This window comes from Astatotilapia calliptera, chromosome 20 (genome assembly GCF_900246225.1).
Source record: "Astatotilapia calliptera chromosome 20, fAstCal1.2, whole genome shotgun sequence".
Lineage (NCBI taxonomy): Eukaryota > Metazoa > Chordata > Actinopteri > Cichliformes > Cichlidae > Astatotilapia > Astatotilapia calliptera.
Window position 1 is genome coordinate 4,008,739 of NC_039321.1, and position 23,824 is coordinate 4,032,562.

The 23,824-nt window shown below is 43.1% G+C and overlaps 1 protein-coding gene across 1 annotated transcript; it reads right to left on the minus strand.

Moving 5' to 3' along the window:
• Window positions 1-986: 986 nt before the first annotated feature.
• Window positions 987-22,096, minus strand: tfe3a (transcription factor binding to IGHM enhancer 3a). Its single transcript, XM_026153324.1, has 11 exons — window positions 21,616-22,096; window positions 19,374-19,472; window positions 19,204-19,263; window positions 18,918-19,089; window positions 18,326-18,505; window positions 12,605-12,703; window positions 7,437-7,557; window positions 6,199-6,255; window positions 4,618-4,693; window positions 4,141-4,288; window positions 987-4,037 (listed from the first exon to the last, which is right to left on the minus strand). The coding sequence occupies exons 1-11, from the start codon at window positions 21,756-21,758 to the stop codon at window positions 3,636-3,638; spliced, it is 1,557 nt and encodes a 518-aa protein (XP_026009109.1). The 5' UTR covers window positions 21,759-22,096; the 3' UTR covers window positions 987-3,635.
• Window positions 22,097-23,824: the final 1,728 nt, after the last annotated feature.

A 23,824-nucleotide genomic window follows, 5' to 3' on the forward strand; every position in this document is an offset into this window, starting at 1 on the left:
TAGGTTTTTGGCTTTGTAATAGCCTGCTCGTAAAACTATAATAATCAAGATGCATTAGTTTGCTTGACTAAATGATTTGATGGTGAATCAATTTTATATTCTTGTGGAAATTTGTATTTTACAATTCAATTCAATTAAATAAAACTTTATTGATCCTGAAGGTTGACCCCGAAGGAACTTGGGACATGCTTCAATATTATCCAGAGCATTTTCAGGGACAGTAAATTTAACACAAGTCATTTATTTAAATATTTAAGGCCAGTGAACAAATATTCCTGCATTTATGAATTTTTGATTGCTTCTTTATCCACATTACACTAAATCCCTACAGCCACTCTTGTGGGTGGTGGAACCACAGGAGAGCTGGCCTCAACTGGCCTCCAACCCACTCCACTGAGGTCTTGTGAATCACACTTCATCTGGATGAGGAGGCTGAGGCAAATCTAGGACTTGAGAGTTTATGTATCATGCCTCCTATGATTTCCTGTGAAATCATTGTGCAGGGAGAAGTTTAAGTACAATTTTACTTCCGGGACATTTTTGTAATGGAGGGTTTTTTTGTTTTGTTTTGTTAACAATGCTATTATAGAAATTTTACTTCATTAAAGCTCCTGAGTACCTCTTGAATAATTCTTCCAATTTCCTGGCATATAAATGGATGTTTGTTATGGACTTACATAGACTGGAATGATGTTGTTTTGTTAATCAGCAGAATGGCTCCCCCTGCTGGACATGAACAGTGTGACTCCTGTCTGGTCTAAGTGTTAGATGCTGTAAAGAGACTGTGTTTTTCTCTACATATTACTTTATTGTAACAATTAGCAGCTTTCAGAACACTTGCACACCTTTTGCTCAGAGTTTTCTAGATTATTTAAAACAATTATATTATTACTAGTCTTTACAAAGTTATAAATGTTGTGAGATTTCTTGTACAAAAAGAACTTTTTTGCAGTAAGTGAGCAAACACAACACAGAATGAGACAAACTTCTGTTTAATGATTTATTTCTCTATAAAAGTTGGCATGTGAACCTTGATGGATCTATAAAACAAACTGTTAACTGAGAATAAACAATGACAAACTATATGGTTGTAAACATATGATAAACATAAATGACATAAACATAGATTTAAAAAACAGCAATCCCTTTATGCAAGAATCACCTGATCCTCATAACTGAACACCTGACTCTGCTGATCATTATTCAGGTATTAAATCTCATTTCTAGCTGGATACAGACAGGTTTTCTCTGGCTTACACCTAATGCAACATTCAGAGATAATTGGTATCGCAACAATAGTTATCAGCTTTCTTCGTTACATCAGCCTTTCTTTATCAAACCGTGAGCACAGTAACGCGTTTGGCGCGTCATTCAGCACCAATCAAGCGACACTGCCTTCTTCTGTGAAGAAGAACGGGTCACAGAGAGCTGTGAAGGATCTGACAAAACTTTAGAGTGGCTCTCTAAATAAAACCAGAGAGGCATGCTGTCGAATACTGCTAATCTGGTTCCTTCCTGTGAATATACTGTTTATCTATCTGCCAGAAATCGCTTTGACCAAATGTAAGTGCAGTTCACTTCATTTATTAAACATTCTCTGAGATAAACACCAACAGGACTGCAAAATTACCCTGGCAGAAAATCAGGACCAAGCATAAAAACATATTTGTATATTTCCTGTATCAATAACTGAATGCAAGTAGGTTCATACAGTCTGTGTTACTGTAACTTGCATTGCTAACAATCCATAACAGCCCAACAGGTTTTACTGGCCACATCAAGCTCAGTGCTTTTTTCCTGTAATTAAGTTCCTCTTTCCCGTCTTCACCCTTCCTCCATATTTTCCCTGGTATGAAGGCCTGGTTCTGTTGCATATTTTTTTACAGTTATAAAGGTAGGTTTTTTTCCCTACTGCTGCCAAGTGCTGATCATAGAAAGTTGATGGCTTGTGAACTCTGTAATATACAATGTATAGCGCCCTGAGATGGCTGTAGTTATGAATATATGCTATATATTCTTTCTTTGTAGTACACGGCACAGATGACATTAGCAGGAATTAATACTATTGCTTGGCCATGATTTAGTATCACCTGGGAAATTCAATGAATGACATCAGCCCAATAAATGGCCATTATCAACTGTAATAAGTCACTTATACATGACTAGTCGGCACCCTCCACCACCTACTCAAAGTCTTAAAAAAGTATCATCCAATTACTGATAAATAGAAGAAAACAAAGATTCCAAAGGTGATCTATTAGATGTCAGATAAACAACAAAAACCAGCATTTTAACGTGGTTAATGTTGGTTTTGGAGCCACAAATGTGGCAAACAGTAACTGAAAATGAAATAAAACTAGACACAAACACAAAGATCCCACATGGCACATGAACCGCAGTCTGCAGGCTGTTGTCTGCCATATTTAAGGGAGCGATGTTGGCAGCCATTTGGGCTGATGTTGTGATCGTGCAGTAATAAAGTAACAGAGATCAGCAGAGATCTCATTTATCTTGTGTCTTGGTGTCTCTGTTCCCACATCTTACTAACTTGTCTGCAGTCAGTATTATTTTTCCTAACCAGCATCACCAGCAGAGCACCTTAAATTTCCAACAAAACCCAGACACATTTACATCGGCGACTGTAACATATGAGGAAATCGTTCCACAAACAAACAAAGCTGCTAAGATGACACGATTTTAGCTAGAGCTAATTACATCAAGCACAGATAGCAGCTAGCTCTGTACAGTAGCTAACTAAACTAGCAGGTAGGAGAATATGAACAACAGTATGTAACTAGTTAGCTTTTAACGCGAGCACGTTTTAACATTAACAGCTAACTCGACAAGTTCTTGTTTGGTAACCTGTCTGTTATAAGATAGGAGGGTTCCTGAAGACAAAACACCTGCAGCTAAGAGTTAGCTTACAATTAGCGTCAAGCAATGGAAACTGTAGCTGGTTTAATTGAAGGCTAACGATTATAAACTCATCAGCAAGAATTGATTGAAGCTTAAAATGTTAATTTGGCTGCTGTATGAGAAGAGTCTCAATGCTAATAAAACATAAAACTCTAAAGATGAAACAAACTGAAATGAACAGTTTTCTTAAGGATTGGTGGCCGATTACAAAAGTTTCCCTTCTTTTTGCTCTGGACATGGTTTCAATCAGGCAGCGCATATATTAAAAATAAAACTGAATCAAAGTCCTGAAGCTATGCAGACTCCTCTGATCCAATAAAAATCTCTACTCAGTTTTCCAGCACAGTGATTATAGATTCATTTATATTTACAGGAATGAACTGAGGCACAATCAATGTCTCAGTATTTTGACTACTTTATAAAACCTCGTAAATCCACATTTAAGTCACTTTGAGTCTCAGCAGTTCAGGTGAGTGCGTGTGAGGAACCTGAACACAATTTTGACACTGGGGTTTGCAACAACAGCTGTGACAACAACACTTCAGGACAAAGGGGAGTCCCCTGGAAGACATGCTGATGGTTTCTGTTACACTGCATCACCTTGGTGTGTTTTTTGCTTTGTTGATGTCACAGATTGAAAAGCAGTTCCCTAAAAAAAATTAAAAATGAAGTCCCGCCTTCAGTTCTGGCCAATCAGATCCCTGTGCGCGATGGGGTCATCAAAGATCCTCATCCATGCTGAAGCTGCTCCTTCTGCTGCTGGTCTTCGAAGCTCCGCAGGACAGCAGAGGGTCGGACATCACTCCTGCCCCGCTCCCGTCCTCCATCAGGAGGCCCCCCAGGCCGTTCAGGTCAGTCAGCCCCATGTCAGACATCAGGTCTGGGGAGAAAACAGTGGCGGCTCCCTGAGGCTCATCCAGGTCCGTAAAAGTCAGAGCATCCAGACCCAGAGAGGGAGTCACCAGGGAGGAGGAGGAGGGGGAGGAGGAAGAGGAAAAGGGGTGAAGCAGTGGAGGAGAGAGCAGGGTCTGGGGGTCCAGAGAGGAGGAGGAGGACTTCGGGGGAGGTGAGTTGGAGGAGGAAGAGGAGAGGCCATGGACGCAAGCCTGAAGCTCCAACTCCTGCAAAACAAAGAAATTAGAGTTTGTGAAGCTGCAGCTACGTCCATGTGATGGACAAGGACAGTAAATCAGACCACCACCACACCCCGCCCCCTCTGCTCACCTGTATGCGGAGCATCAGCGAATGGTTGGTGCTCTCCAGCCTCCTCTGCCTCTCCTCCATCTCTCGGGCTCTGTGCTGTTCCTTCTGCAGCTTGCGGATGTAATCCACCGACGCCTTCAGGATGGTTCCTTTGTTCCACCTCGTCTCACTAAAACACCAATCACATTCAGTGCCTCGTTAACACACGGCAGGATAACGAGGTGCTGCTGCCAACACGTACAGACATGAGTGCTGAACTAAAAGTAAAGTCTATGTAACAATATATATCAAATTTCAATTTCAAATAAAACTTACAAAGATTATTTAAATGGAAAAAGTCAGCTGTATCATTTTAAATAAGCCAACATCTCACTGATTAATCAAGTGCAAAATCTGTGCCTTTGTCTCTGTAGCCTCTTTATGTCTCTGCTTTTGTTGTACTACTGGTACCAGCAGGAGTGTAAGTGTACAGAGTGTGAGTGTGCAGCGTTTACTAACGGGTCAGAGGATTTAGGGATCAGAGCTCCGAGTTCTTTGATCCGGTCATTGATGTTGAAGCGCCGCCTCCTCTCGACTGTAGGAACACATCGACATTATTTTAGCGTGCAGATGTCAATGCATTCGGCAGGAGTTATACAACTCTGCACGGGAAAAATGTTGCAATAAAAGCAGCAACAGAAGCATTTTGAAACCAAAGGTGACAAAAACCAGGAATAAGAATCAGACAGTCAGCAGATCTCAGGCTTCAGTTAGGACAGATACGTGCCTTCAAATCATCTGCATCAAATTTGAATTTTTACATCAAATATCAAAGTTTTCCTTTAGCAATACTGATTGTTTCTGACCCTTAAAAGTTCACTTCATGGCGTCACGCACCTCCCCCCCACCCCACCTCCAACTGGTGTTTTTTTTTTTAATGAAATGCTCCCAGTCACCAGTTTCACTTCTTCAGCTATGAGAGAACAATCAGATGAATGAGTCTCGATCGGATGTTCTCCACATCTTTTATTACAGACGGAGAAAATTCTCTGTTCCCTGCTTCAAACCGAGATGCGCTGCAGCAGAGCGGTATGTGAAGCTGCAAACTCAGGAAGCCGAACTATGCGACGCTCTCTCTCATCTGAAGTTATCTGCTGCCAAGCAGGGCGCGGCTCGAGGCTGGCTCCGAAAGTGAGCCAGTTCTCTTTAGACTTCGTATGGGGGCGGGAGGATGCTAGGACTTCCTTCTGCTAACTGGAGTCAATGAAGTGGAAGCCTAAACTGTTTGTGCTTTTGGAGCATTTAAATTATACTATGTGACAAATATACGACTTACTGTGAAGTACGGATCATCCAGGAGGTTTGTGATATAGTTTTAGGGAGTCACAGTGTTTTATCAGTCTGTGCTGAGCTGATATCTCTGCCTGTGCAGGATACCTGCACACTTCATTGATGCAACTTCCTAACAAAGCTCAGTGTTCACACTGACAATAAACTGGGCTTCACTGCAAACTCTGAAGCCCTCAACAAAGACTGCTGAGGATCTTTAACATCTGCTGGATGATGCTCAGGATGTTTTATGAGTCTGCAGTGGCCACAACAGACTCAATAAACAGATCCACAGTCCAGTAACTTTGTGGATGTGGAGGTGACAGAAAGGACGTGTTTAAAACATAGAACGTCACACCTGTGGCCACCTCTGCCTCGTAACACTGTCATGACTTGTATTTTGTCTATATTGAACATGATATTTATGATGTGAATATTTAAACTGAATTGAAGATTTAGTAGTTTAATTTGTTTTTAATAATCTTTTATAGAGAGTTTACGTTTCTTACTGCTTTTCTTTTAAGACACGTTTTCCAGTCAGCTCAGACCGACCAACATGCTGCGAAGTAGCCAAAGATTTCTCTCTATAGTGGAGCGTGCACGTGTGTCGGCACAAGTATGTCAGTCAGTTTTGTAAAACTGAAGCATGTCAGGAATCAGAAACACCTGAAACCTGCAGGTTCACATCTACCTCTGAGATCTGCTGAAAGAATGCCACACAGTAACACACAAATATTTTACTGGCTGGTGGAGTAATACTGCCGTACTCACTGAGGTTGTGATTGTCCTTCTTCTGTCTTTCTTTAATCAGAGCTTTGGACTCCACCTCTGCAACAACAACATCAAAAATCAATCGCAATCAATATTCGATTGATCAATCATGAGTTCATCGTGAGTGACTTTTCTCTGCTGCAGCAACAGCTGTCAGTTCTGTTTCATGTGTTTTTTAATGTCGCTTGTTTTGTAGCGTAGAAACAGCAGAATGTCAGTTTCAGCTTGGACAAAAAGTTCATGTTGACTGAACAGGAAGTTGGAACTGATGATGTGGGAAAATACGAGTGGCTGCCGTGGCCGTGTGTGCGTGTTCAGAGGAAGTCGTGATGTTGACTCATCAAAATTAAGAACACATTTTCAGCCAGGAGGAACAAGAGGGAAGCACAGAGGGAAACACAGAGCGAAGGGCCTCGCTCCCGGCACGCTGGAACGATGCAACGCGACGACAGACACAAATCGTCGTGAAGGAGCAGCCAATCACAGCAGCTCACTCCTGCAAGGAGTCTGTGTTTTACAATGCTTTCATCTGAAAAGCTTTCACGTAAACTGTGTTTGTGGTCACTGTGACGCCCCCTGCAGGTGATTTAATGCACTCGGAAGACCTCAAAGTCTAATCAGAGGCTGCATATTTATAAGTTTCTGTCTGCAGCTCGAGCTCCTGGAAATCACGTATGGTGAAAATGCTTCCTTGTCCAGCTGACAAACATCCTCTTTGATGAGAAGTCTGCAGGTTCACAGCCTGACTGATGCATAACTGCCAAGTAGCAACTCCAGGGCTGAAAACTGAAGCCAACACAGCAAAGCCCAAAATTGCCGTTCCCCTAATGACCACTTAAAGCTGGCTCTAAAAGCAAGTAAACCCTACAGACCTCCGTGTTGAAATGTCCAGCTTCAGAGCAGAAACAAACATCTTTACAGCCTGAAACAACAAATGATGTTGCTGCGAATTGCACTCGCTGAAATGGAATAATACTGTGCAGTGTGGTACTACCCTTCTAGCATTTTGTTCATCTGTTAGCGCCAATTAACAGCTCGCTAACCAAGCTTGCTAGGTTTAAAACTTAGCACTCCCTCCTCATATCCAAGTATGGTTGCTTCTGGCTCCAGAAAGATAGCAACCCAACGTGATGAAGCTAAAGCACAAAATGCAGAGTCCACAAAGCCCAACTGTCCATCATCTTTCATCGACAGTCTATGGTATCTGGTAACATGTAACCTGAGTGTGTGATATTTACCAGTCAGCTCTCTCTTGACGGCATGCAGGTTGGCCGGGCAGCTGTTACTAATGGTAAGCGTAGGCATGGTGTTCCCGACGCTGCCACCATACCCGTCCAGCAAGTTCTCAGGATCAGGGAGCTGCATGGACCAATCAGAGCACAGAATCAGATGAGTGACAGGTAGATTATCCCCCCTCCTCCTGTCAACAGCGAAGTCCAGAAAACACACATTTATGCACAAACACACACACGTCACTCTGGTGAGTCTGAGCAGCTAACCTGCTGTCACAGAGGTCAGAGGTCACAGTTTCTGCAATCAGCTGCGGTTAAATAACATGGAAGTCAAACCACCACTGTGGATGGACTACTGAGCAACTGGACACTGAATCAGGAGCCTCCAGTTAAGTGTTCAGCGACAACTTTAAAACCACGCTGAACTAAAACTGTTTTTTCCTGAGCTCTGTGTAGCTGATGAACTGTGGAGCAGAAATGAAACGTGTGCTGGTTTAAGGTCTGACTTTTCTGTCAGCTCTCATCAACTAAAGTCAGAAACTGAGGAATCTGCTGATCGAACAGGAAGCTGTGCTAACAACTGGCTCGCAGATAACAGGGACAGAAACAGAAACCAGCTCCTCCCGGCCTGGACGGTCTGTTTGGGGACGAATCTCCTCTACGGGCACATTTTTAAGAGCTTCATCAACATTTTAGCTTCTTTATATTTTCATTTGAGATCAAAATACAAAAATGACAGTAAATCAGGGCCTGGCTGTGAGTTTTATTTCATGCTATTTTATACAAATAACCTAAAAAAAATGTGACAGACTAATTTATTTATTTATTTTTAACCTTATTTTATTGTCATTTTAATTGTATTTGGTTACTCTTTGGAACTAAATCTTTACTTACTATAATTATGCTGAAAAATGTACTGTGTCAAAGTTTACCAAGAAAAGAGATTTTATAGCGACATTTGAGGTTCAATCGTATCTGAAGTCAAAGGTTTCCAATCATCATTTCCACTTCTTGGACTCAACTAAAGTAGCTGTGACTGCTTCCGTCCAAATGATCTAATAATCCACACTTTCTTCTGACTGGCCGGCTTCCAGCAGCCTACAGAGGGGCAGCACTGAGTGCTAGCTGTACTTGGTGGCTGTGCTTTGTTTTTTGTGCGTGACCGCATAAAATATATAATATAAAATAACTCGAGCAATATGAATCTCGTTCATAATTAATATGAACATCGGGCTTTGTAACATTACATATATGACAGAAAATACTGGACGAGTGGAACAATTCCTCTTTAAACTGGGATTTACTACAAATTCAGTTCCCTACCACACAAACCCAGTTAGAGATATCATTAGTTTATGGGTACCCTCGATTTTAACTAAAAGATTTCTTAAAATATGGAATCAGAGCGCATTAAGAGCACAGCCAAAGCTAAAACAGCCTGAAAGAGGAAGAAATGCAAATCTCGCCAGACCACAATACAAACCAAGAAGTTGATCTTTATTAGAGAGGCGGGTGAAATGAAAGCTAACGGCTGACATAATTCCAGCACAGAGAAAAGTATTAATTTAGATTAATACATTTTAAATAATAGCCAAGCACTTTCTTTTACTGCAGCGACTTAAACTGTAAGTCAGACAACAAATCAGCCGCTGAGTTTATCTTGTGTTGCAGCCTGTTGAGCAGAAACTTCAGTTGAATGAATGCTGACTGACTACCGTGCGTATCGGCACAGCCCTGCAGCTCAGAGCTCCTCTTATCATCTTTCTAGGAAACGCCAGCTTTCCTTAAGAACTCAAATTTAAACAGCAGGCACTTTCAAAAGAAAAATCTGATTCTGGGCACCAAAGGGAGCAGGAAACATCTGGAGGCTACAGCCAAACTGCAGCAGATTTATAGAGAAATTACAAGAAAGGTTTCCAGAGAATGAAAAAAGTTTTTTTTTTAAGGATTAAACAGATAAGCCTATAAAACATTTAAAAAGCAGCTGAGAGTGATGTGTTTAAAGTATAAAAACAATGCAAACCAGCAGACACGGCATCAATCTGGATGAATAACCCAGTTTTAATCGGTTTTCTCTTTAAGGCGACTATGCTGCATTTCCTCAATGAGCAGCTGCAGTCCAGAGGTCAGAGGTCAAACTTTCCCCAAACTCAAAAAATACAAGCTGGACATTTTACCTCTGATTTAATCCTCCTCTTCTCATGGTCGGGCAGTAACACCAAAATCCTCATCTTGCTAATTGCACACAAACACACATGCAAACAAACACACACACACACACGGACAGACACACAGCGAGTCGCTGAGCTGCTGCTGAGCTTCCCCTTTCTGTTCAGACAACTGTTTAAAAATGAGGAAACGTCTCTTTAAGAAAGAAAGCAAAAAAAGAAAACTCCCAGAGAGCTTTATTATCTGCCTGACACACGCACCGTGTGTCTCCACCCACAAAAACGAGGAAGTCTGGAAAGCTGAACTGATACTCTGTGACAGCCTCTTCCACCTCCACTGTCACTGCAGCTTCACACATACGAAACATCTGCATTTCCTCCAGGTGATGGCCAGCAGGGGGCGACAGAACCCACACAAAAAAGTCAGGCTGTATTTAGATTACCTTAATTCTGCCTTGATTCTTTGCCTCAGTAATGTTCCTGATGAGTTTTCTAATCTGACATGTTGTCAAACATGTGGCTCGGGGGCCAAAACTATCTCACCAATAGGACAAATCTGGCCCACAGCAGCTGTACAGCAGTCATTCATAACACCAAAGTCTTTCAGCTGTGAGGACAGGAGTGAAAATATTTGGATAATGAATTAAAACTGAAGTTAATTCATTTAAATGAGCTTTAACCATGGAGTGAAATAGTATTATTGTTTGTTAAAACTTTAAACCAGAATGAAAGCCAAGGGCTGACGCTGAAATGAAACTGGGCCACTGAGCTGCTCACAACATTGCTGAGATCCTGATTATTTAATATGATAACCCACAGACTTAAAAACTTTATTAAAGACTTAATAAAATATATAGAAATATACTGAAATTTCATCAAAATAAACTAAATTAAAAACATGTGTGAACTGAATTAAACATGAGTCAGCCTGCAGGGAAGTGAAACTGGACTTTGTATCCGAGTATGTAATACCAACGTGTACCACAGGAGAGGTCAGCCAACCAGTGTATCATCCATCCAATCTGCCCTGAGCACAACATGAGAAACAAAGGAAGCAGCAGCCGTAAAGGACAGGCGTTTGAGTGAATGGCACATCAAACAGTGACTGAAGCACCTGGAAAGAACTCCTTTTCACCACCAGCACAAACTCTCAGAAAGAACCCACGCTCGATTGCAGAGAAGAGATCAAATCTAGAGCGAAACAATAACAAAAACCGGAGTAGTTTTCCACAGCTACACTAAAAGCCTCTGATATAAAAAGCTGCCCCCTGGTGGTGAAAGCTCAAGTTACATTTTTGCAGAGGGTAATTTTAAAAAGTTCCTCGTTAATAACTGAACAAGGGAACAGGGTTGTATTTCCCAATGTGACCTGATGGGGGCAGTGTTGCTTGAGCTCAGACACGATCATCAGAAGTGGGTTTGGTTTGTTTTATTGTTACAGTAACTAGAGATGGACCGATCCGATATTACGTATCGGTATCGGTCCGATACTGACCTAAATGACTGGATCGGATATCGGAGAAAAATAAAAAAATGTAATCTGATCCATTAAATATCACAAAGCACCTCACAAAACTTGCAACACGCCGTAACTCGCCTCAGAACGTTAGCATGTCGGAGCAGTATGCATCACGTGATAGAGCGGCTGTGGCATGCGGGACCTGTGGTCTGGATAGCATGTGGAGCTTCGCTAGCAACCCGGCATTTCATCTCCGACAAAGTTATCCCCGAGAGAAGTAAAGCAAGTGTGTAAGTCCATCTCTGAATGTTTGTAAAGCATTCCTGCGTTAAGCTTAACGAGCGACTGCCTCTCGCTCTCCGGCTGCTACTTCAATCATGAAACTGCTTAATGATCAGCTGATCGGCTTTTCTGTCCCGAGTCCGTCTTTGTTTTTGGCCCACTTTGCACCAAAAAGAGGAAACCAGCGGCTGAACAACAGCAGCACGTTTAAGCTTGATAAGCTGTTGTTAGAATGTATTTAATCTTACTTTCTACTCGAGGATCTTTTTCTAAGTAGCTGACGCTGGTAACTGTGCAGGGGCGGATCTAGCAAAGTTTAGCCAGGGGGGCCGATAGGGCATGAACAGGGAAAAGGGGGCACAAAGACATACTTTTCTTTCTTATTCTCATTTAAAATGTCGAGCTTTTAATAAATAATTATCTGACACACAAAGTTTTAATTTGATGTAAAATGAATAGAAGTCAATTACTGTATATAGTGACTATTAAGTCTAATATATATACCCTAGTAAGCTATAGTACTTTTTCCTTTGGGAAGCTACCATCTGTGCAGTCTGCAATTTTGTTGAAGAAAGATGTTGAATCTATTTAATATTTCTTGAAAAATAATTGATTTCTGTGCATTTTTTTTTCCACACTGCATCAAATTAAGGTTGATTACGTCGATTAAGCATCATGAGGTGGCGCGTGAGGGGTGGTTCCCTATTTTTTATTTATTTATTTTTGTTGTTGCTGGGAGTTGGAACCCTATTAGTTAGGTTGCTTAATATTTACGCTAAGTACTCTTTAAAATACCAGAATAGGGAGGATGGTGTAGGTCTAAGTTTATTAGATTGATCAGTATTGCTGAACTATGAAATATTTTTTTTGTATACAGGTATAACAGAATAGCTTTAGTGTAGTTGTTGTTTTAAACTTGAGTATGAACTTGCAGACTTGCAAAATGCAGCAAGATATTTTAAAAAACAGTTTTGTTGATTAAAAAACACTATCGGATTCATATCGGTATCGGCAGATATCCAAATTTATGATATCGGTATCGGACATAAAAAAGTGGTATCGTGCCATCTCTAACAGTAACACGTCACAGCTCCAGCCGGTGTGGTGTTTTCCTTCATGTTGGAGGGGGCGGATGATGATGATGATGATGATGATGGGGAGGAGTTTGTTTCTGTTTGTCGGTTAGTCATCACGTCGTTTAAAAGTAAAACCAGAGAATGCACCGTGTGATGTTTTCGAGTGTGTTTGTGCACGTGTTGCGTTACCGTGTTGGCGAGCTGCAGCTCCGAGTCGATCAGCGTCAGAAACTCGTCGTTCAGGCTCGAATCCAGGCTGATGATGTCATCGACGATGATGTCTTCTACCTGAATGAACCAATCACAGAGCAGATGAGCATTGTGTCACCTCGGGTAATTAGTGTGAATGCTATTTAAGCATTAACAGTATTAACAGTATAGCTCCTTTGATCGGCTCCATCACCTAGTGGGGGTGGGGGGGGTCATAGTTTGGTCCCGCCTTCACTGTTGTGATTGGTGTGGGGGTAGGGACAGGCTTAGGGCGTCGGGGGGGTTCCCCGGAGGCATCTTCCTTGGGGGGCTCAACCCGGGGTAGCGGTCATGTCCGGTTGGGGGCTCTTTTGGCTCTCGGGTGACTGTTTCCTTGTGGCTGCGTGCAGGGGGCTAGGGGAGGGTCTGTGCTGACGGACGTGGGTTACTTACCTGGTAGCCTGTCTGACCCTGGGTGGGTCCGGGATGGGCGTGAGGTTCTGGGGGCGCTCCGTCTCTGGGCTGGGGCCCGGGCTGGGCCTCGGGGCCTTGGGTCCTGCCCCTCCCTTCCTTCCCTCCCCATCTCCAGCTGCCTCCCTCTTCCCGCTCCACCACAACCAAATCAAATCAAATCAAATCACTTTTATTGTCACATCACATGTGCAGGTACATTGGTACAGCACATGTGAGTGAAATTCTTGTGTGCGAGCTTCACAAGCAACAGAGTTGTGCAAAATACAATAATGTAAACAAGCAAAATACAAGAATGGCTACATCTGAAACTAATAAATATATGTACAATATATAATAGTGTATGCATTTCTGGATGTGTATACTAAATATTTTTCTACGTGTGTGTGTGTGTGTGTGTGTGTGTGTGTGTGTACACATATTTTACAAATTAAATAGAGTAAACAATGAATAGAATATATAAAATAAATAAAATAAAATAAAATATACAGAGTTGAATATGTGCAAAACAAGTGGCATTTATATACAGTATGGAGTGCATAATGTTGAAGTTCCAGTAGTGAAGCTGAGGTGTCTATGAAGTGTTCAGCAGTCTGATGGCCTGATGGAAAAAGCTGTCTCTCAGTCTGCTGGTACGGGACCGGATGCTGCAGAACCTCCTTCCTGATGGAAGTAGTCTGAACAGTTTATGGCTGGGCTGACTGGAGTCCTTGATGATCCTCCCCGCTTTCCTCAGGCACCGCGTCCTGTAGATGTCTTGGAGGGAGGGAAGCTCACCTCCAATTATCCGTTCAGAGCACCGCACTACTCGCTGGAGAGCTTTGCAGTTGTAGGCGGTGCTGTTGCCATACCAGGTGGTGATGCATCCAGTGAGGATGCTCTCAATGGCACAGTGATAGAAGGTCCTGAGGATGCGGGGGCTCATGCCGAATCTTTTCAGTCTCCTGAGAAAGAAGAGGCGCTGCTGCGCCTTCTTCACTGTTTTGTTTGTGTGTACTGACCACGTAAGATCCTCAGCCAGATGTACACCAAGGAACCGGAAGCTGCTCACTCTCTCCACAGCAGTGCCGTTGATGGTGATGGGGGTGTGTACTTCTCTGCACCTCCGGAAGTCCACTATCAACTCCTTTGTCTTTGCGACGTTGAGGGTGAGATGGTTGTCTTGACACCAGTGGGTCAGGGCGCTGACCTCCTCCCTGTAAGCTGTCTCATCACTGTTGGTGATAAGACCCACCACTGTAGTGTCGTCCGCAAACTTCACAATGATGTTGGAGCTGTTAGTGGCCGTGCAGTCGTAGGTGTAGAGTGAGTACAGGAGAGGGCTCAGTACACACCCCTGTGGAGCACCAGTGTTCAGTGTGACGGGGGATGAGGTGATGCTGCCCAGTCTGACCACTTGGCGTCTGTCAGACAGGAAGCTAAGGATCCAGCTGCAGAGGGAGCTGCTCAGTCCTAGATCCTGCAGTTTCCTGTCCAGCTTCGAGGGAACGATGGTATTGAATGCTGAGCTGTAATCTACAAACAGCATTCTCACATACGTGTCTCTCTTCTCCAGGTGTGACAGGGCAGTGTGTAGTGTCAGGGCTATGGCATCATCAGTGGACCTGTTGTGGCGGTATGCGAACTGTAGAGGGTCCAGTGAGGGTCCACACATGCAGGGCCTTGGAGTAGGGGTATGTCACCAGGGTGCAGAGGAGGCTACCCCCCCGTCCCCTTCTGGCTGCCTCTGCCTCAATTTTATCCCACAACTTAGACATTCACATTATTCACACTCTCATTACACATACATATAGGATCTTGGGGGTGGGCACAATCACGGAGTCCAAATTACCATCAGGGTGTACACCTCACCCCTGGCGTCGTTGCCCACCTCTCAATTTTGAATACACTTAGACATTGAGGGCTAGCAGGAGGGACTATGCGCTTACCTGCTGCTCTCTGGCAGGTAGCTCCATGCCCTCCTGGGTTTTAAATGCACCTTAGAACACACATGCATCAACACTACAATGAGCGGGTGGAGGGAGGTTTGGAGTCTTCTCTCACCCCCGTTCTCTGCGGCCTGCTGGAGCGGGGGGGCTAGGAGGAGTTGGCCGTCCGACTGCGGTCTGGAGTGTGGGGCCTCCCTGCTGCTGCGGAGTCGGGGCGGTCTGCCTCTCCCCACTGCAGGGAAAAGGGTAACACCACCTGGGTCTGGGTGCAGTTCCCCCCTCCAGGGGCAAGGGTACCTAGACCCGGTTCGTAGAGTACGCTTGGGGAGTGTGATCGTGTGTACAGCGTCTCTTTATGTCTGTCTCCACGTTGGTTGAGTGTGGAGTAAGTGCATATGAGAGCATGAGGGTGGGAATGGATGTTTGTATATGTGTGTGCCTGTATGTCTGTGTCTATATGTCAGGTTGGGTATCAGACGCCACCTCTCTGGGGACATCTCAGGCCCTCCAAGGTTTGGAGGCCTATCTCCACCCACCCCCACTTCCCCTGCCAGTGGCGGACTCCCTCAGGTGTCGGTGCGTTGGTGGTTCTTTGTGTCTGGGGGTGGGCGTCCGGGTACACACCGGCTCACTCCTTGGCGGCCGCTTGTCGGGGCCTGGAGCCTGGGGCTCGCTCGGGCCACTTCGGAGGTGGGATGCCCCCGGCCTCTCGGCCTGGGGCTCAGTCACTCAGGCACAGCTGGCTGCCGGCGGAGCTCACGGGCGCGTCACTGCAACTCCCCCTGGCTTCTGCTCCGCGGCTGCTGAGTGAGCCCTCATCTGGGGCTCTCCTCAGCTCTTACTGGGACAGTGGAGCGGCTGCCCCTCTGTTGGTCTTCCTTGGTCTCTTGTGTTCTGGGGGCCTCTGGATGTCTGGAGCTTTGATCTCCTCCATACCTGCTTGATACCATAAAGGACAGGGCTGTGGCTCCCCACACTCCCTAGCAGATCATTACATGGAGAAACCTTTGGAATGCAAGCATGCTGATCCACACAGGTATGCACACAGGTGTACACACGGGTATTCACAGATGCGGACTACAGCTTTCTTGGCTGCTGCCTCAAAGCACATTGTGCGCTGTCTATCTTGCGTGCTGCACAATATCGTTTATTATTTAGTATCTACTGATATCTACTGCTAGCTAGTTTATTGTGATGGTGCCGTTTTTTTTTATTATGTTGCTCTTTGTTGTTTGCTTTCTCTTCTGTTTTTTTTCTCCATACAGGTGACCCAGGTGTTTTGTTTTTTTTGTTTGTTTGTTTTTTTCTTTCTTCCCCCCCTTCTCACTGTCTCTTCTCCCCTTTGGTTTTCTTTCCCTCCCTCTCTTTCTTTCATTCTCTCTCCCTGTCCTATCCCCCAGTCATGTCTGTCCCGTTTGTAGCAACTGAAAACAAAATAAATTCATAATTATAATAAAGGTCAATCAAATGGACCAATATGGCAAGGCCATGATGATCCACTTGGTAAAATAAATCCGCTTGGCATCTTTCTTTGCCTTGAGACAACAATTCTGATGGCTAAAGATCCAAACGGGACACAAAAATAAATAAATAAATAAATAAAGCATTAACAGTATTGAGATCCTAATCTTCATTATTATACACAATTTGAGTTAATCTGGTTCAGCTTTGCTCCACTGGTCAATGTAGAGTCTGCACACCAGGCACTCTTTAATGTCTTTTGCCACTTCTTTCTTGGTTACCATGGTGACACTTCTCTACTTCTATATAAATACATGTATTTCGTGCTGAAAGCTGCATATTTGTGCTCAGCGTCAGGAAACATCTAAAACAAAGTCACGCCCTGGTCGCTCCTCCTGATGATGAAATCAGTTTTTGCTGAATTATGCCAGAAGTCTCAAACCCAACACCGTGCCTCAGAATACCATATTTTACCTTTCTGGCTGCAAAGAGGCTTTTTTTTTTTTTTTTTTTTAATTAAACTAGTTTTTAAAAATCTGTTATCTCTGAATAAAAAGGGAGGATTTTGTGTTTTAAGGTGACTCATGTTTTAAAACTGACTCAGATCCTCTGGAAGAGTCGACTCAGCAGACTCAGACGGGAAGGCTGCTGCTGGCTGACTGAATGAATGAAAACAAGTGAAATGCTCCTTTAAACTGTCACTGCAGGTTTTCTTCTTATGTCTCTATTTTGCCCTCTCTCTTCCTTCCTGCTGCCTTTCATCCAGAGATGAATCAGACCCGGGGGGACGATTCATTGCTCAAAATGCATCTGGAGGAGAGAGGAAGATGCTGAAATGTCTTCTCAGACGTGACACATAAATGAGGCGTGAAACACGGCGAGTATAGAAGCTATGGTGGGAAATAGAGATGCTCTTATTGTATGTTGAAGGGATTTAGATAAAGCTTTCAATGATGGATAAACAGAGAAATGAGAGTTTCAGAAGCTGTCACTGTGTTTTTGTAGAAACCCAAAGCACATGACAGCCTGTTTACCTCATTGTGTGTTTCTCACTTTCTAGGTCTGGGTGTCAAAGCACAGAAAGCTAGAAACATTTTTACATAAGACACAGGAGGCAACAGCACTGATATGCTTTGATGTTATATAAGGTGTTTCTTTAGTAAAGCTGTACCTGTGTTTGCATCTTTCCTCTCATTGCACTCTCCACGTTGCAAAGCCGGGACTCAGTTCTCCCTCAGTAACCTCAAGCTCATTCTCAGAAATCCCCTGCAGCTTTACCTTTGTAATAATCACATGTGTGCCAACAGTCAACACATGTGTTTGCTTATGTTTTGTGGAAATCTATACAGAGGAAATGGCTCCTTTTAGAGCCACCAGACTTTACTTGCGAAAACAATCATTTTACTGTGCACAGAATGGGATTCACTCTGAGTGAGCTGAGCATGTTATTTCAGATCCAGGCTAACCCAGCAAAATACCAAAGGCACACACAAACTGCAGTTCCTCTAGTGGCCACTGGAGGCTCAACCCAGCAGTGAGTCAATCTCCATGAAAATGTCGAAATTTACAGCAGAAGTTTACAACCTGAGCAAACACAGTTTTGGCCTCTCTGGATAGTTTGTTTCATAGCAACTGTACTGTGGGTCAATTCTTTCATAACTCATCCAACTGGATGCCAGTAAGACAAACCAACCAGTAAACCAACAGTTTTTAAACACTACTTCTGATTATTTTCACTTCATTTTTCTTACAGATGTTTTTAATAAGAGTTGCTGATACAAAAATACCAAAGTATACTTCACATAACACGATTCAGTCTAAAAATAAAGCCTGTTTGTTTGTTCACATGTTTATTTCTTACTTCCTGTTTGGGGCTCCCGTCCATTGGCTGTCCAGGGGTGGAACCCAGCTGGGGGGAGTGGCTTGCCACTGCAGCCTGCTGCTGATTGGCTGTCTTGGTGGTGGACAGGTACTGACGGACCTGCTGCCTCTGAGCCTGCTGGATGTGATACCTGGTGGGATTCTCCAGGTGAGTCTGCACCTGAGGGCCAAGAGTGAAGATTTAAAAGACTTAAAATGTTGCAAACGATAACTGTATACATATAAAGCTAGCAGGTCGTGTCCATACATAGCATTTTAGCACATTGTTGAGATTTAGCCAATAGATTTTAGGGAAAGGACTTCAAATTGCATCGGCTAATCAGTTTTCACAAAAGCAAATAAGATTTATAAGCTAATAAATCATCAGACAATAACAAACGGCTATCTGAAGGGTGTGCTATCAGCGCGTCGCTGATTAAAGGGTTAGCCAGGTGTTTAACTTTAAATACTTTTTATATTTGTTTGCATATTTAAACAATAAATGTAGTCAAAGTCGATATTTAATTTTTTTGTGCAGTACGTTCACTGGCGTCCATTTTCTGACACCTCTCGTTTCAGTTTACTCCACGCACCTTTAGCACCTCCACAGGGACCTGAGCAGGAGGTATGCAGGAGGAGGGCACCGAGACGCAGATGGGCGAGGAGGAGTCGGAGAAGCGAAGAAGCTGCTGTTGCTTCTTCTGCGTCTCTTTATGCTCCTCCTCCAGAGCCTGCTGACGCATCAGATCCTGACGCATCAAAACCCTACAGGAGGAGTAAGGAGGTGGACGTTATCGACAGTGCTTGTGAGAGCGCCCTCTGGAGGACAGAGAGATGAGCGAAGACAGGAACGAAAGAAGAAGTGGGGGAGTTGTATACCTCGATGACATCACTGACGGCAGTGAAGAAGATGAAGAGGAGGGAGCTGCTGCTGATGAACTGAAGACAGAAATGACAGCACACTTTAGTTATCATAATCAACAGGTGGTGTAGGTGGTGTTGGAGGGGTCACCTGTAGAATCCATACTTTGAGGTCAGAGCTGTGTTACCTGATGCTGATTGGCTGACTCTTGATTTCATAGAAGGTGTCGCAGTCAGATGGCAGCAGACCGTCGACCTCGATGTCAGCAACGATCCCAGACTCCACTCTGAGGGGCAGAGACAGAAATCAACCAATCAGCAGCCTGAGAGACAGACACAATTATCCAATCAGCATTTAAACCAGCATTTTTCAATGTACAGGAAAGAGAGACAATACATTTGATGCAAGAGCCATCGTCATTTCCACCTTGTTACAATGATTACATTTAAATTGTGTGTGCGCTCCTGCTTATCTGATGTTTACCTCCAAGTTTAACAGCTCTTCATATGTTCAGTTTGGAAATAAACGAAAAAAACCCTGAGACATGGCAGTAAAAAGTCCAGCCTTTCACCACAGTTATGAATACACTGCAGCGTTTGTTTGAGACTCACTTCTTAGAGTGATAGAAATATTTTTATACAGAGAAGAAGAATGTGGAGGAACAACATCTGTCAGCTGTTAGGCTTTACCACTTCCTGTGTTTGGGTGCATGAGCATGAGTGCTTGTAAGGCTGCTTCATGGGGACCCAAATCAGACTGAAGACTTGTGAGGACATGTCTGCTCTGTGGATAAGCTTTATCAAGTTGGGACAAACTTTGACGTCTCACAAACCTTTAAAGCAAGACATTTTCAAAATGGAGACAAGTTTTGCAAAGTAGGGACATTTGGCCAGAATGGGGACGTTTTCATGAAAGTGTGAACAGCTGTGAGACATTCAGACAACTCTGGAAAATGGTGATTTTTAGTTGCAAAAATGGGGACATTTACACAAAGTGGGGACATTTTACGGAATGGGGATGTTTGCATGAAAATGCGAATCACTGTGAGACATTCAGACAACTCTGGAAAATGTTAACTTTTTGCCGCATATTTTTGAAACATGTATTTATTAATGTAAAGTGGGGACATTTGTGAATTTGGAAAGATAGAAAATTTTTAAATAACAGGATTTTAAGGGCTTGAAGGCTTCTTCGATAATGGAATGTATGGAAAACCTTTCAGTGTACATTTTGCAAACATATTAGATTCTGACATGGTGGGGACATTACAACAGGTCCTCACTGTCTGCAACACATGATGTGACTGATGGTCCTCACAAAGACAGAGGGACAAACGAGTGTTTAGAGAATTTCTTCTGCTGAGTCACTTCCTGCTGTTCCATGCTCATACACAACCCCACCCCCACCATAGACACATACCAAGACCCCCACCCTTCTCCACTCTCCTCCCCTCAGACAGTTGGGAAACACTCCTGCTTGTTGTTACTTTTGCTTTCTCTCTCACCGCCAACATCATTTCTGTGTGTGTGTGTGTGTGTGTGTGTGTGTGTGTGTGTGTGTGTGTGTGTGTGTGTGTGTGTGTGTGTGTGTGTGTGTGTGTGTATTGTGAGCTTAAGTGCTGCTTCTGTGGTAAGGGCAAGCCAAGACTGAACATGTCATGGCGCTTAAACCTTTTCCAACTATCATCAACACAAATCAAGAGAACACAACAAACTCCATTCATGACTTCAGCCATTTAAAGTTTTTCTGCACCTCAGAAAACCAATCGGAAGACAACCTTTGAATTTTTAGGGATGGCATATGACATATGTATTTAAAAATAAATATAGATTATACACAAAGGTGAATTTTCTTTTGTGTGTGTGGATATTTTATATAAGTTGGGGAGGACTAGGCTGGCCCTATCTGTGTCTCCTGGGAAAATAACAGGAGCTGCAGCAGCTCCATAGATGACTCAATAGATCAGCAAGCAAAGAGGGTCAGAGGTCGAAGGTCAGGCAGTGCAAACAACAACTTGATGATCATCATTATCCCATCACACACACTCAGCACTTTACACGTTCAGAGCTGAGGTACTCGGAGAGCACTTCACACCAAACTTCATTCATAAACTGTTAAATTTAGACTTTACCTGGCTACAAAATAATAGTGAAACGCGTTTTAAACTCTTCCAGTTTTACAGTTACACCGAAATATTTCATAGGAGGCTTTAACAGCACCAGTCTGTAATAAACGTTAAACAGTAACTTGTTTACAGCACAGGTCATGAGTGTAAGGGGGGAAACTGCACGCCTGAACTCTCCCTGCAGTCTCTTTCACGGACATTATTCTTTTATTATGAGTTAATACCATAGATTTTAACCCAGGAGCTTCTCCCCGCGGCACGAGTAACGGTGTAAAAAAAACAGAAAAAAAACTTCCTGACTCACCGGACCACGTTGAGAGTTTCCGCCGGGTCTAGGATGACAAACACGGTCTGCGGCTGCAAGACGCCGGCCTCCGGCTGCTCCGGCTCGGCTCCGCTGCAGCTCCCCTGCTCGCTCCGGACCTGCTCCGGGATAACGGCTGACATCTCTGCGGACTCCGAAGAAGAAAAGGAGAAGCTCTTTATCTCCCAGCAGCCACTGCGAGATCAAAGTCTCAGAGGGGCAGCAGAGGAACCTCGATCCGGTCCAGACCCTTTGACTCCACACGGAGGAGAAGACGAGGATGATGAAAACGAGGACGACTCAGGTTCAAGTTCTCAGTAAAGATGAAGAGACAGACTGAATCACAGACAGCTGTCAGCCCAGAAAAACACCACATAGAACAGACCCACACTTCCGAGTAAATAAAACTCCGCAAAACAGTCGAGTAGGTGCATTCATTAAACAGAACCTGCAATATGCAATCTGTGTGTCTATGCCTGTCAGCGGATTGAAGATATTTATCTCCTATAGATCATCTATTACTCCAGTAATTCGTCCATAAAAGTCAATTTATGCTAAAACATTTTCCCCGAAACGTATGAATATTTTGGGTGATTTTAAACCAGGTGAAACAAACATATTTGCACATATTTTCTAGTCTGGTGCCCCATTTTTATACTGGATATTTTTTCTTATAATATTTCTTTTGTGATATTTATTTGTTTAAACGAAATTTAAATTTAACGAAATTAGATTACTGATGAAATTATTTTAGTTTAATTTGTCAATTAATTAGTTAAAACCTAATTATTTGTAATACCAAGTATAAAAGGTTCAGGTCCTTCTCCACAAAATTAAATTAATATGTAAATTAACAGAAAAAACCCCAACTGTGGTTATTAAAAATAATAAACAAACCAACAAAAACTATTTTAAATTTTGCAGTAAAAATAGTATTGATTAAAAAAATTACTAAACAATAAACAATCTGATAAAGTGTCTGTGAAGGTTCTCAGTCATCCAGGTCGTCGTAGTCAAAGGAGCTTGCAAAGAAAAGCGTCTGGACTTCTTTAAGTTGCTTGAAGACGTTTCACCTCTCATCCGAGAAGTTTCTTCAGTTCTAAGGTCAAATGGTGATAAAATAATGATAAAATAATGTTTTGTTTTGTTTTTTTAAATTGAAAAACGTTTTCATGTATTTTCTACTCGTTGTATTTCTATGTTTGGATGGGGCAGGTCTGAGCGGCTGGACTGATCTCCCGCTGACCAATAAGCTGCTCCGCTGCTAACCGCCAGCCAATAGAACTGCTTCTTTGCTTGCTGCCTTACCAATCAGCGGCTGCCGCTGAAGCTCGGCGCTTACAGAACAGAGGAGCAGCCGCCATTTTGTTTGTTTTTATCTCAACTGTTACGGGAAGCGGTAGTGGGGAGGGAGCAGGGGGGGTAGGGAGGAAATCCCCCGGGTGACGTTAGCCTAGCACGTCTTATCAGCCGAGCTCAGAGTGGCAGGACAGTGTCCAATCAGAAGGCCGGAACGACGCGAAGCGGTCAGGCGGGGAAAGTTAAGAGAAAATGATGACTAAATCTTACATCAGCGTAGGATGACGTAAGAAAAACATTTACAGTCTCTTTTTAAAGAGACTACAGCTCACCTTAAACATGAAAGTAAATTAGACCCGAAAATTAATAAATTGAGAGAAGTCCAGGTATGCTCTTTGCTGCTGGAGGTCACCTTGTTTCTAGACATGCAATCACAACAACTGACACTGCGTCATCGCTGTCCTGCTACATCTAATCAGAAGTATTGATTGGAGATTTGTTTTGTAGCTTGAAGTCAGTCTGTAATTGATTTATAGAAGCACATTTGTCTTATTAAAATAATTTTTTTTTAAATGCACAATTTTGAAGTTTTGTCTGGAATTTTTCATCAAGTAGGATTTTCTATCCTGATTTTATGACTTTTTCAAGATTTCATTTTTAACCTTGGAGTTGCTTTTTGTCATTATATGATTTATTTATTTTTATGTGGTCATCCTACAAACAATGTAGCATGCAGAAGCTGCATGTTGCATATAATGATGCGATGAGAATCCTTTGCAGGATACCTAGAAGTGGTAGTGCCAGCCAGATGTTTGTAGCTGTGGGTGTTTGGACTTTTAAAGCACTTTTAAGGAAGCTATAATGTTCAATTTTAGAGAACGACTGGATGGTTCGAGTAACAGTATAATTT